Source organism: Columba livia, chromosome 11 (assembly GCF_036013475.1).
Source record: "Columba livia isolate bColLiv1 breed racing homer chromosome 11, bColLiv1.pat.W.v2, whole genome shotgun sequence".
Lineage (NCBI taxonomy): Eukaryota > Metazoa > Chordata > Aves > Columbiformes > Columbidae > Columba > Columba livia.
Genome location: NC_088612.1, coordinates 22180893 through 22195563, shown reverse-complemented (window position 1 = coordinate 22195563; position 14671 = coordinate 22180893). Strand labels below are relative to the sequence as shown.

At 39.8% G+C, this 14671-nt stretch overlaps 1 protein-coding gene across 1 annotated transcript in view; it reads right to left on the bottom strand.

Annotated features, from left to right (window-relative positions):
• Positions 1-1028: 1028 nt before the first annotated feature.
• LOC102088834 (immunoglobulin epsilon heavy chain-like) overlaps positions 1029-14671 on the bottom strand; it is a 34251-nt gene continuing 20608 nt past the window's right edge. Inside the window, 5 exon segments of the mRNA XM_021300643.2 lie at positions 1029-8970; positions 9133-9266; positions 9732-9794; positions 10590-10867; positions 12453-12512. Coding sequence (XP_021156318.2) covers positions 8869-8970; positions 9133-9266; positions 9732-9794; positions 10590-10867; positions 12453-12512 — 637 coding nt within the window. The 3' untranslated portion in view covers positions 1029-8868.

The following is a 14671-nucleotide window of genomic DNA, read 5'->3' as shown; positions in this document are numbered from 1 at the left end:
CAACTGATCCCAGAGAGAGAAAAAAGGCAGAAAGGTCCCTACAAAATGGCAAAAGGCCAAAGTAAACATCTCAAAGTGAACTCATCCTGCTCTGACAAAAAAAAAAAAAAGTGAAGAGAATGTGAGAGAGAGGGAGGGAAAAACAGGGAAAGAGGAAGATCCTGACTCGCCTTAAATATGCAGTATGATGCTAATGGGATGGAGTACTCGTATTGATCAGTCTGGGTGTCAGTCAAGCTCTGCCTCATCCATGCCCCGCTTCCTTGATACCTTACACCTGTATCAGTACCTGTGAGCAGAACTCAATGTCCTTGGCTCTCATATCTGAGCAATTAAAAACATTAACCCTGAGCTGGGGTGTTATCTGCTTGTTCTCAAACTGAGTACAAATAGTGACCATACTAGCTATGAAAAAGAAAAGTTTCCAACTGCGTGAAGAAAATTAACTCATATTCAGTCAAACCAGCACAGGTTGTGTGGCTGACTCACCAAGGCTGCATGAGTGGAGTGTGGCCTGCTTCACTGGGACAGGAAGGAGGCTGTTTCAAGGGATAATTATAGTCTAGCTGGCTCGACATGTTCATTAGCACTTGGCATCCCTAAGAAACAAAAACTTGATAGCCATGGTTTCCACAGTAAGTGCAGGCTCCTGTACATCAGTATTTCAGTTGGTTTCTGAAAAATGCTGTGGGCCCTGCCCCCCAGGAAGCAGTTAACATGTTTTTAAAAGCACGGGAAAATTTGTCTTTAGTCATGTGTTTTAACCTCAGTATCCTGTATCAAGCAGGCAGAAGCTTTCAGCTTATGAGAAAAAAAGTCAGTGTTGGGGTTTATTGGCTTCCCCCCAAATGGCCAGGTTATCTGTCAAAACACCCTGCAGTGTTTCCTGTTGGCCCCTTCCTAGTATTGGTGAGTGAAAAAGCAGCACCTTGTTCTCTCACCTCCTGAGGTCTGTACATTAATGCTCATATTGCCCCTTGTCTTAACTTGAGAGTACGCGGCTGAGGAAAACATGCAGGCCGACTCAATGTGAGTGATAAAGCATGATTCAACTTTATTGCCCGAGATAGCGTGCATTTATACCAAATACCATAATTATGCATACTTGTCTCTATCTAATAGGCTAAGCACTAAAAGGTTACATTTACTTACTCCACCTACTTGGGTTTAGCTAGCTATGCGCATCCCGCATTCTTCTGACTCTTATCTCTTCAAGGATATCCTGACCCTGCCTTAGTTAGTACTTTTCCATTCCCCCTTTCCCACGGCCTAATAGACAAGCTAACTAAGGCCTGCTTATGTCAACTAAAATGGGCTCTGCTCGTACAGTTGCTTGGTGGACTCATGTCCGTGCTCCTTGAGCCAATCCCCGACATCTCCCCCCTTTTCTTTTTTTTACGAGCAGAGCCTGCCCAAGTGTCTGCTCTAAAATCTTCTTAATACATGATATAGCACAGCTCAAGCATATAAATGCAACTACTACTATGATTAAGAGAGCCAGAGCACTCTGCAAAAGCCCTTTTACCCATCCTCCTAGTCCAAACCAGTTCATGAGGCCCTCTAAGCCAAAGAGGCCCACATCCTCTCTGATCTTCTGAGAATGGTCCGTAAGTTGTTTAATCTCCTTGTGTATGGATCTCGACTTATCCTGTAAATCCATACGGCACATTCCGTCAAATTCCTCACATCCATCTCCATGGGCTAATAACAAAAGTCTCTTGTGACTGTATTCTGCAGTGTAGCATGTCTTACAGAATCTACATCTAACAAAAGTCCACTTAAAGCCTTAGAAGTTCTGTTTGTTTGCTTAACTAGCCAGCATCCTAATTTTTCTAAAGTATTTAAAGCTTTAGTTGTGCCAACACTAGATACAAGAGATCCTAAAACCCTTAACCCTGATCCTCAAAAAACTACATTATCATCACATTTTGACTCATATACACGCAAAAAGTGTTTTTCTCGTCTTGCTCTTCTGTGATCTATTATCATAGATACATTGGGCGTTAAGAGAGTTAATAGTCCCAAAATACACAGTCCTCCAACAGCATTAGAAGGAATTCCTGGTCAGGCTCTATCTTCACAGATCAAGAATACACCATACAGGAGGTTTTAGGGTTGCTGTCCCACATTATCAATGACATCCCTTGGATTCCTCTGTGAAGCATTACACCGTCGAGTTTCATTTCTGTAGTCACCAAGGGTAGCATTAACATTTTGCAGTTTTATCCATTCATGTTCTTGTATACTGTTCTGACACTTTTCACAAAGTGGCTGGATACAAGCATCCATGGGCATAGATGCCAGCAATTCCAGTTCCTGTGGTTCGATGTCTGCTTCCAGGAGGCAATTAATCCAAAGTGCCATGTTAGTATTATTACAGTTCGTTGCAATGCCTCTGCATCAACCACTATTTAAAACAGTCATGTGATGCTGCTGTAGTCATCAAGGAAGACACCAACCAAGCATGTGTGGAACGTTTTTTCCAGAGACATCGTAGTTAGGCATATAGATGGTCAGTCATGTTGGCTAATGTAATCCACATGTTAGTCTTTGTCTGTGCAGGCATCCAAAACACAGCAGCTGCAACAATCATTGTCAGGAAGATAACACAGGTTTCACGTTTTGTTCTGGCAACCATTGCGGCCCTTGATCTGTAAAAACACAAGCATAACCTCTACCCCAGGTTATCAATTGGTGTGGCCTTTTCCATTGAATGTTAACTAGTGATTTGACCATAACTAATGTAGGTTCTTTCTGATTTAGCATGGGTTTGGGTCATACTTACAAAGTGTTTCATCACAGGGCAAATTTAGGCTGCACCACTTAGATATAAGTGATTCATCACATACAATCCTTTTGACAATTGGTTTTGTGATGTTTTCCCTACTTCTCCCCCCTTTTTGTTTTTTTTTTTAAAGAAAAAAAAGAAAAAACAAACCAAACCAAAACAAAAACACAGTTCAGACTCAGATACGTGCATTGGATCTTGACTACGTACTCAAAATCGCAAATCAAATTTAGAGGTTCCTCCTTAAAAATCTCTAAATAATTTAAAGCTGTGCCAAGTTCTGCTAATTGGGTTGAACTTTGAGTAATTTTCACAGAATGATGCTAATCACTATCTTCACGCTAAACCACTACAGCTTTATGAGACTGCCCAAAACCATCAACAAAAACTGTGCAAGTATGTAGGATCAGACCAAATACAAGTATGGCCTATGACCTGATGTTAAAGACTTGCAGGTTCTGCAGCAATTTACATTTTACATTTATGCATACCAAAAGCTGTGCTGTTAAGAAAACCAGCTAGTGCAATTGACAAAGACATAGATTACAAATAAAATAAAAAATAAAAAAAAATCAGAATTAAATTTCACAAATGGTACATATATGATAAAAGGATCATGGTCTATTAAGACTTAAATTCATTCCCTACATTTTCTTGATCAGAGTGACAATTGGTATATTAGTCTGTTAGCATTCTCATCATACTGTCCCACAGTAGCCACAGGTTGTTTCATAGACAAATCTGCAAGTCCAATCAAATGCAGTCAGCCTGTAAAGTTGTCATAAATTCATCCCTCAAAGTTTCTAACTCCATTTTGGCTGTCATATTTATTGGATATTGTTTTCCCTTACCGGATCAAAGTCCTGTTTCAGATCTATCAGTGTAGTATTTGCTTTATCAAAAACATTGGCTGTTAATACTAGTGGAAATACAGCATTCAAAAGTTCCTTGAAGATTTCTCACTTGCACAAGCAGATCTGCATCATCCAAGCAGCTTCTTGTAGGACATGCAACTAAACAGAATTCTCAGAAAACGTTATTTGAGCTTACAATTTACTTAACAAATCTTAACCTAAGAGAGGTATAGGACTTTTGGGCAAATACAAGAATTCATGTATTAAAACTTTGTTCCAAATTTGGCATTCCGTTTGTCTCAAAAAACAGCCTTTCTTTCGTTGTCTCCCATGTCCTCAAAAACTAGCATGGTGAATTTACTAAGAAGTCACTTACAACTAATTACCACAGGATAAGTCTATCAACAAATTTTTGGTTTAATTGTCCAGTTTCATTAGAACTACGGGTCTGCTAAGGATGCCTTTAAACTTAACCCTCAGACTGCTCCATTCAGTATTACATTGCTGCAGTGGGGGGGAGAAAGAACCCCCCTTTCACTGCTTTAAAAGCAGGCAGCCAGGTTTTTCCAGTTGTTTTTTCTTTCTTTGCAGTGTAGATATAACCAAGGTCATGCAGCTGGCATACTGGCTGGTACGAAGTAGGAGGCTCTGGGAAACTTCTCAGTTACAATGAGCTGCACATAGGCCTGGGATGTTTTGGTCTTTTGTGTTCCCATTTCATTCCAGCCATAATACACTTTACATGCAATTTCAAGTAACTCAGCAATAGTTACATTCCTTAGCTCCATTTACCTTTTACAATTTAGAGATGTCAAAAAACAGTATAAACCAGTATAATAAACATAAATCCATTATTCTATTGTCCTAGATCCAAATCAGTTCACATTCCAGCAACTTTTAAATACAACTTCATAACTTCATACAATACCCCAAGTTCACATCTATCATAGTATTTTAAAAATTTAAATGCTTTTCTAACAATATAAGCGATTACTTTAATGTGTAAGGATGCATCCTAAGGGGGAGCAAGGTGGAATTTTAGCAGTGGAACCGGTTCCCATTTTGTAATTGTCTCCCCAAACAAGATTCTTTTGGTACCAAATATGAATATGCAAACTAAAATACTGAGCTCAGATACAAAAACCATATACCAAGTTCAAATAAGCAGATGGATCACACTTACACCAATTTAAGACAATATCTCAATTTTTTGCATTGCACCTTTGAACCGCTTACTGCTCAGCCAGGTGGAGGTACCTCTGGGTCTCCCTGACAAAATGGGTCAGTGCGCGCTGGAGGCCCATTCGGCACCTGCCCCGCCCCCCGCCGCCGCAGCAAGCTGGACTGGGCAAGGCCTTTTATTAGTGTCTCATCTGGTGCACTACAACTGTTATTCTGAAACCAGGATTCTTTACTTGATGTGCATACAAAAAGGCCAAATTTAGTGCACCGAGATGAGAGACAGCCTGTCACAGAGTTGCGCAAGTCTGGATATTGGAATAAAGCTAGTACGCTAGAAAAAAAAATATAACAGCTACTACACATAAAATCTTAACATCACGTTCACGCAGTAAGGAACTAAATTACTCATAATCTTTTTGTACTATCACAAAACGCACCTTTTGAGTCAACCAATTCTCATGATTTAACAGTCTGTGAACTTACTGTACCATATAACAAAGACCTACCAAAATTGCAACATGCTTAAACAGATACCCACAAAGAAAACAGGCTAATAAGGAAAACATTGTGCAGACTTCGGCAAGTTTACTGTGACCTGCGTGTTATCAGTTAACTCTCTCTCAGCTGTCTGAAATGATTTAATGATCTCTTGTAGGGATTTATTTTGTCTTACTCTTCTCGCCCTAAAAACAACATTAATTGCAACAAGGTGTTATACTTCAAGATTCTATTCCGCGGACACTTTTCCCAATCATTTAACTTATACAGCAGCCACCATTAATTACAATATTTTACAAGATCTTCTTTCCTCATATTTCCAAGTGCTTCCCTATGTTTTGAAACACCTCCCAATACCGATTTTTTATGAACACGACTGAAAACAGTAATTTCTGACCCCATGGAAAAGCACAGGGCTGCTTGCAGCGTGAGTGGGAAAAGTGGAGAGAAAGTTTTACGGTGCACTTATACCACAAAGAAACAATTCTAACAACAACCAGTGAAACAATTAACTCACATTCCTGACAAGCTGCTTGACTTTCAGAGAGGCAGTAAACAGGAGCACATAATATGCACTGTAAAACTCGCAAATAACATGTTGATAGCAAACTTTAGCATTCTTTACTGCTAATTTCAACACCAGTGCTTCCTTAACTTCTAAGTTTTATACCCTGAGTCCCCAGGAGCACCCCCTTTCCCATCACGATTATCATGACCACATTGCCGACTGTCGGATTCACTTGCTGTTAGCTGATCTAATCTGTCACACAGTTCTGTTGTCCATTTCTATTTTCAGTGACTTCTTCTGTTCTCTCGTGGAAGTTAGAGGGTTAAAGGCAGGAAAAGCAGATTGGTAAAATTGGTAAAAGGACTGATAGTACATGTGTTTACGACTTTAGCATTCTCAGCTTTCACAGGTTCTTTGAGTAAGTTGTCTGACACCAATCCTCTGGACTTGCTGTTCTCACCAGGGTTAGATGATGGTACAGGAGGCTAACCGTTTGGCATTGTTCCTCCCCCCGCCCCGGACTGCTGAACCATCGGGGATGCTGAAAGCACAGCAGGGGATGGAATAGGGAGGGTATCGCAGACACAAACCGGGTGAACTTCACAGCAACTTTCAGGATACTTATCAGGCTGCAACGCTGCAAATATTCCGGCAGCAGCAGGCCGTTCAAGCTTCCATGTAGTTACTAATGATTTAGCTTCTGTATCTCCATTGCTGACTTTATCCCATAATTTCTGCTCTATACTGTCCCAAAGTTCAAGGTTAAGTTTTGAGTCACTAATGCTCGTAACAGTCTTTTCAGGTTTTAATTGCTTCACTGTAGTATTTATCAGTTTCCAGATGGTTACAAGGCCGAGAATATATTTTTCATGGTGACTAATTGCCTTCCACAACACAGTTCCCATCTTTTTCCAACTCTCTATTTGAAAAACTCCTGACAGGTCAGCAGGATACGCATTGCCTCTGCACCAAGTTAATAGTCTTTTGAGGTTCTTCGCTGATTTATCATAATCTATAACCATATCCCATAGTATGTCTCCTAATTTTCTCCATTCCGACACATCAAAGAGCGAATCAGTATTCGAAAAATACCCTTTCACTCAATCTACTGCAACTAGACCAGCTAGATGCTTGATACACTCAACCCCCCCCCCGCTTTTCTAAAAAGCGCTGTAATAAATCTTGGGCTACTTCTAAATCCATAGTTCCTTTATCCATATCCTGATACCTACCCTTAGGCAAAAGAAATCCTGATACCTGCCCTTAGGCAAAAAAAATCCTGATACCTGCCCTTAGGCAAAAGAAAAGCGCCTTACCCTATAATCCTTGGTACCTTGTAAACCTGGCACCACCTGCAGCCCTTGCCTTGTAGCCCACGCAGACGGTGAACTCCTAAATTCAGTTCAGGTCCTCGGAGACGACACACCGACGCACGCAGTGTTCGGTCGCTCTTGACCCCCCGGTCGCTGCTTCCCGGTGCCCCTCTGCTTCAGCCGCTCCTTCAAGAGTCCCTGTTCGGGGGCCACTTGCGAGTACGCGGCTGAGGAAAACATGCAGGCCGACTCAATGTGAGTGATAAAGCATGATTCAACTTTATTGCCCGAGATAGCGTGCATTTATACCAAATACCATAATTATGCATACTTGTCTCTATCTAATAGGCTAAGCACTAAAAGGTTACATTTACTTACTCCACCTACTTGGGTTTAGCTAGCTATGCGCATCCCGCATTCTTCTGACTCTTATCTCTTCAAGGATATCCTGACCCTGCCTTAGTTAGTACTTTTCCGTTCCCCCTTTCCCACGGCCTAATAGACGAGCTAACTAAGGCCTACTTATGTCAACTAAAATGGGCTCTGCTCGTACAGTTGCTTGGTGGACTCATGTCCATGCTCCTTGAGCCAATCCCTGACATTAACTGTTTACTCTTCAGACCCATCCCTTTCTGTTATGATCCACAATTTTCAGCCTAAATAATTTGAAGGGGGAATGAATAGTTAGAATTCCTTTAAACCTAAGAGGGCCAGAATTGACAGCCCTCCTGAAGTCTCTTAAATGTGTCAGGGAGTGTCTTTCCCTGTGGAAAGCCCAAGAAAGACAAATTTAATTAAAAGGAAAACTGGGCTGTAACAGGTGGTTTTCTGGTTCTCATTGGTCAGTAGATAGGACAGTGAAATTTCAACAATTTCCAGCTAACGTTTAGAAGAAAGGGCATAGTACAAACTAAGCATAATAAAATTTTATTTTGGTGTATATTGAGAAAATCTAAAATGCAGGTGCTAAGTACATAACAAAAGAGAAAAATGTTCTAAAGAAGGGATAGAAATGAAAATACTATTGAATACCTGTATGAAGTGAATTCCTTCAGGTCCAGTGTTACCTGTTCTAGTTACCTGCACTACAAAATTGCCACCAATACAAACTTCTAAAAATCAAAACTATACAGTACTTCCTCCGTACCTGGGATCCCTAAGCAGAAAAGCATTACTTACATAGACAATAATATAATATGACCAGAGATAGCATTTTTAAAGCGTAGTAAGTATAAACTTCAATTTTAAGTTTTCAAAACTGTCTAAGAAATTTGAATGCTTCAGTACAATGGATTCAGGAGTAGGAGAGCTAACTATTCCTGCTTAGCACATGGATGAGGGAAATTTCTTATGGAAATAAGAAATAACAAAAATTGTTCTAACAATTAATGAAACTAACCTAGACAAGAGTTCAGCAGTATTAGCTGTTTAAGAAGGCTTCCAGATGGTGTTAACTGAAGAGCATCTCATGGTGTTTAAATTATCTTTCTGTATGTTCTTTCCGCTCTCCTTCAGCCCATTGCTGGCTCACCTAGTACCTGAAAGAGCAAACAATGTCTATTTAAAATTCTTATTCACATTTAATGCAGTGGTGTTGAGTTTCTGTTAATCTGGAATGGGTTGGACAATTTTTTTTTTGTCATTTTGGTTACTTGATGTTCAGAATTCTTCTCCTCCTTTTTTCCACCCCCCTTTTCATATTTGTTGGCTTTTAGAATTATCTCTTTATAGTTCTTGCTGATCTGGATATTTACCAGACTTTGTGCTCTGCCACTTGAAATAACCAGCAGAGGATCTCTGATAGAACCCGAGATGCTCTGGACCAGCCTGATGCAAAGGCAATTGGGGGGTGAGGTGCGATTTGGGGGTTACATTAACTTAGCCAGTGGAAACAGGAAGAGTTGAACTGACATAGTTCCTTGTGGGGTAACAGAAAGATGCAAAGCCAACTGGCCACTCCTTGCACTTGCCTCCTGTGTTTCCAGGGACTGAATAATGTTTCCTGTCTCAGAAAATAAACAGCTTGATACTCATGATTGTATTGAAGGCGATGCTTTTTGCCAGCAGGACTCTCAAACCCAAAACAGCCATGAACAGCATATTCGCTTTCTCCATTTTGACATCTGCCTTAAAAAGAACGGGGAAGGGAGTGTGGTCTTGATATTATCCCTAGCCCCACTCCCACCCCCCAAAAAAGAAGGAAAACCCACACATCATAGGTGGATAAGGGAAGCAGGAACAAAGGAAAAGGTGACAGAGGAATGTATCAAGGGCGGGGAAGAAAGATGTCTGCCCAGTGCGCAATTTACTTCCCATTGCTGTTTCATCCCATGGAAGTTTGTTAGCTATTTAGTCTGTTAACCTGAAACAGCAGTTTATTTCTCAATAATTACTTCCAATTCTGACATTTCTGTACCAGAGAAAGCAATTTTTCATGTTTTGATATTGAGTCCACAAAAAGTGCAGCTTATTGCTTAATAAGTATCTTCAATTCAGATATTTCTGTATGAAAGACAATGCATTTTCATGCATTGTTACTGAATCCCCAATAAAGTGACCATATGCTATTGTTCCTTCAGGCAACTCACCTTTTGTAGAGGCACCTGTAATGCTGCAAGCATTAACTGTTTCAAATTATTGAGTTTTGTCTTCTGTTGAATGAGAGACACTATAAATTGTATACAAACAATACAAAACAAAAATCACACAAAACATCGCTATATCTCTTTTCACAGCAGCAGATAAATAGTACTATAGAATTAGAAGGCAGGCCATTAATTCTGAGATTAACTAGAAGAGAAACTTTAGCTTTCTATATGTAATTGCAGAAAAAAACAACCAAACAGACAAGCAAACAAAAGCAAAACAAACAAAACCAAAACAAACAAACAAAATAACACACCAAAAAAAAAAAAAAAAGACAAAAACCAACAACCATACAAATCAGGATTCCTGAGTTTTATTTTCTGTCTTCTTTGAAATGAACTTTACCACAGAAAAAGAAAAATTTAAAAATTGATAAAAAAAAAAAAAAAAAAAGATTTTTTGGGAAAAAAAAATCACATCAGTTTTTATTTGGGGTTTTCATAAAAGTTATTTCAAACTTTCTTCTGGCAGGCTTGTATATTCATGTCCCTTGAACTATTTTGCCTTAGATAAAGGTGGACTCACAAATACTAGAGGGTTTATTTTGGAGCAGGGAGCATGTGTTTCAGAGTTTTTGCTTGTTTGTTTTCTTTTATGAGAAGAAAACTCCAGTTGCTTAAATAGTTGAATTAATTCCATATATGCTAGGTGCTTTTGAACATCTAATCTTCACCTAACTAGGCACCTACATATCTTTCTGATTGCAGTTACTTGTTCCTGCTAGGTTCTCAAAGGGAAAAAAATAATATTGCAAGATGCATCTCCCAGAATCACGTTGTGTTTGGACCACAACACTGTACCTGGCAGAATTATGCTGGCTGTATTCTTGTTCCCCGTGTGCATAACATTGCACTTTACCTCTGCACCTGGTTCCACTCCAACTATCTTCATGGTACTATACATCCCCTCAGATGTGACAAGAGGTGCCTTCAGATCATATACAATGTCACTCTTGGGCACATCAAGGCTGATGTTCTTGGGATAGAAAGCCCTTGCCAAACAAGCCGTATTCAGTTTGTCATATTGTTTGGCTTCCTTTGATTTAAGCACAATGACTTCTGGGGCAGATTCTTCTTGACTCTCTGAAAAAGAAACATCATTTGGGGATGACTTAATTTTCTGCATACTTTTATGAGAGTTAAATAATTTATAGTTCAGATATAGCACAGCCACCTCTGCCCCCTGACAGCTGAGTGTCTGAGTGTTTCTGTCTTCCTCCTGTTTCCCAGAGCAGATCAAAGACAGAAAGTGACTGTAAGGGTAGGATTTTAATTGGATTTTCTAATCCCTTGGGCTCCTAATGTTGTTTTGACCAGAACTCATATGTGTGTATATATATATATACACATATTTTATATATATATATATAAAATGAATTCCTTTAGCAAGGGAGCTTGAAATGAGGAAGGGAACTGTTAAGAATACAACACAAATGATCATATTGATTTTGACTTCATAACAACTGAGATATTAAGAAGAACTTTTACTCCAAGGGTGGCCTTATAGGCTTGTAGTATGATCCTTTTTTCTTTATTACCCCAAAATCCTTTACCTGGTAAGGCTAAAAGGCTGAATTATAGCACATAGGGAAAGAACAGTTTGTCACTTCACTGTACAATGCTATTCTAATGAGAGGGATGACTTGCAGGTAGAAACGTTCAGTTCCAAGAAGGTTTTCTTTCTAAATTCCATTCTTTGAAGGTTTCTGTAATATTTCTATGTGGAGCTTGACCAAGGCATATAAAGTTAACAAGTGAATAATGCTATGGAGAGGTTTCCAAATCACGAGACTATCTCACTGCATGATGCCAAGCCATCCTAAAGAACAACACTGGGGTCTCCAACAGAGTAGTTTAGTGCCATTCCAAGTACACCATTTATTCTGTCTTTTCTCTGGCTGTCGCTTCTGAAAGAAACAGAACTCTTGTAGTTCCTTAGGACATCTTTGTACTGGGGGATGTGACAGGGGAGCAGTTATATTTGTATTGCACATAAAAAGCAGTTAATATATTTATGCAAACACTTGTACTTCATTTTCCTTTTAATCTTACAAAATGACAAAATTGGCTATGTATCCATTCTCTCGTGTATCTTGACTGCTGGCTATGTATCCATTCTCTCGTGTATCTTGACTTCCTCCAGTGAGAAGTATACAGGGAATAAACGAAGTAATTCCTTAGCTATTCTATTACTGAATTCTCAGGAGGAGATGTCTCAAAAACTGTGTGATGATTAAAGGATGTTTTCTGTATATTTTTTGTCTGGAGATTCTCAGAAGGCCCAGCTCCTATAGCGTTCTTAGACGTTTTAAGTTCTTTTGAATATCTTCCACAGAAACTGGGGGGGGGGGAAGGGGCGGGGGGACGGGGTGGGGGCTGGGGAGGAAAACACTAAAAAAGTCAGGATGCCAACATCCTAGAAACATGGAAAACCTCTTCTGGTGTCCAGAGGAGCCAATGATTTCTAAAGCCTACTGTTTGGGGATATGCTTTTTTCCCCTCACTCCTGAAGAACAGGAGTTATGACACAGAAATAAGTGACACAAAATTAATACTGATATAAATTTTCAGCAGAAATTTCTCATTATGCTGTCATATCACAGGATCCCTTTTCCCACCCCTGTACAAACTTGAGAAATACATTACTAGTAAAACAAGTGTAACTTACTTGGCTCAACTGAAAAAGTGATCCCGGTTCCAAACACAAGTTTGTCTGTTGCCACACTGTTTTCGCATAATCAAATAAACCCACTCTCCACACCACACTCTAAAGGTGTATAAAATCAGGATGTAAAATGCCAGTGGTTTCCATGAAAGATGAATACATGAACTGCTGTGGAAGTGCTCCAGTCACCGTTGTTTCCAAAACTGTGCAGAGAGAAAACAAAAATTTCATAGTAGAGCAATTTCAAACAACTTGTTCCAGGTCAAAGCTTTTAAAACACTTTTTCCTTCTATTAGCTCAGTAAGCAATATAATTCCAGAATAAATGCTCAGAAGACTTCTGCAGTTCCTGTCTTAAAAATATGCCCTTTTTCCTTTCTTCCTCAAAATGCATTGTTCTTTTTGCAGTCTCGGGTTTTTGTATGACACCTCACAGTGTTTGTGTCACCGTGCTACTCCAAGTTCTCAACACAGTGATACACTTACTTACAAAAAGTGTCTCTTCCTTCCCTTTTGCTATACAGTATTTCATATGAGATAGCTAGTCGTATACCGTACACACCACATGGAGAAATCACTTTAAAAGAAGGACCTGAAGCTGGGCCAGAAGAGGGGGTTTGAACCTTCTTGGGACCTGTAGGGTTATAACAAATGATTATAATGTTGATCCGGGAAGGCACAGATTTTAGTCTAATGTAAAAGCAAAAATTAAGTTGAAGTATTATTCTACAGCAATTAGCAAAACTCTTCAGAGTTGCAGAAGTGTTTTGTTTTTTTTTTTTTTGGGGGACGGGGGCGGTGTTTGTTTTTTGGTTGGTTGGTTTGGGTTGGGTTTGGTTTTTTTTTTTGTCACTTTGAACTGTATTTTGTTGCACAGGAAGAAGAGGAATACACTCAGTCTGGGGTTTAGCATTGTTATCTTTCTGGACTGGCCAGTGCTGAGGGTTGCTTGGTGCCTTGGGAAGACTGTATCATGCTCTTGGTATCTTTAAAAATAAAAAACAAATTATTATTCTTTATTAGGTAGAGATATGTTGTTCCATGGGAGAAGTCATTAAATAAGAATTTTGCTCCATATCATGCAAAATGAATGGATCAAATCCTCCATGATGGACAAGTTCTGCAACCTTAGTGCCACCTGCACCCAAAGACATGTGTGGAGCATAATATGCAGGTGAAGATAAATCTTGTTTGAATACATGTCTCATATGTAGGCTAGACAGCAAAGCAGCTGCCACTTCAGTGATCACTCTGGAAGCAGAGCTGTAGTGGCTGTTGCCTGACGGTTATTCAAGATGCTATTAATACAAAACATAGCCTTGCAATGCAAGGATGTAAACACAGCCACATGATTGAAACACACCTTTGAGTGAAACATTAATCACTTGTTATTTGCACCAGGGTAAGTGTATGAGTACTTCCCCACCCCCACCCCATGGACAGTGTTTAAACAGAACAATCCTTGAAAATGGACATGCCCTGGTTCTCTTACCTTGAGATAGCAACTCCAAGATGACCTCATGTTAACAGCTTTATAGGGAAAAAATAAGACTTGGGTACAGACGGGCGCAGGTGGTGTACGAAGGAAATATGATTTAATACTACTCTCTAACTGCTGTCAGACTGGAAGAGGACAGGAAGGATGGGAAATTTATTAATATCCTGAAAAAAAAGAAAATAATTACATGTACAGGAAGATGATAAGGCAATTGTGAGTTATTATAGGACTGATCTACCCAAGTAAAAGAGGCAGCGAGGGAAAACGTTGCAAAACTGTTAGTCCGATCATATACCGAAGTGGTACTGAGAGTTGACAGTGGGGGTCAACAAACATACACAAAAAAGGGGGTTGGAGGGGGTGATGCAAAGAGACCAATGACTGTAAATGGCCCAGGTGTGGATGGGCCCTGCTCTCTTCCCTGAAGCTATTGCTTGCCTGGGTGATTTCATGCAAGCTCCAAGGCCTCCTTAGAGTTTAGCAGCAATGGAGACTCTGCAGCTCCCATCTCCCACAGAAATCTATGAAGGGAGAACGAATTGAGAACGAATGCACTAACACAGATTTCCTAGGAGAGTGAAGTAAATTAACTTTGGAAGGGAGAACCACCCTGCAGGATGACCTGGATAGGCTGGAAGAGTGGGTTGACAAAAGCCTTATGAAGTTCTACAAGGACAAGTGTAAGGTCTTGTACATGGGAAAACATAATCCCGGAGTGTAG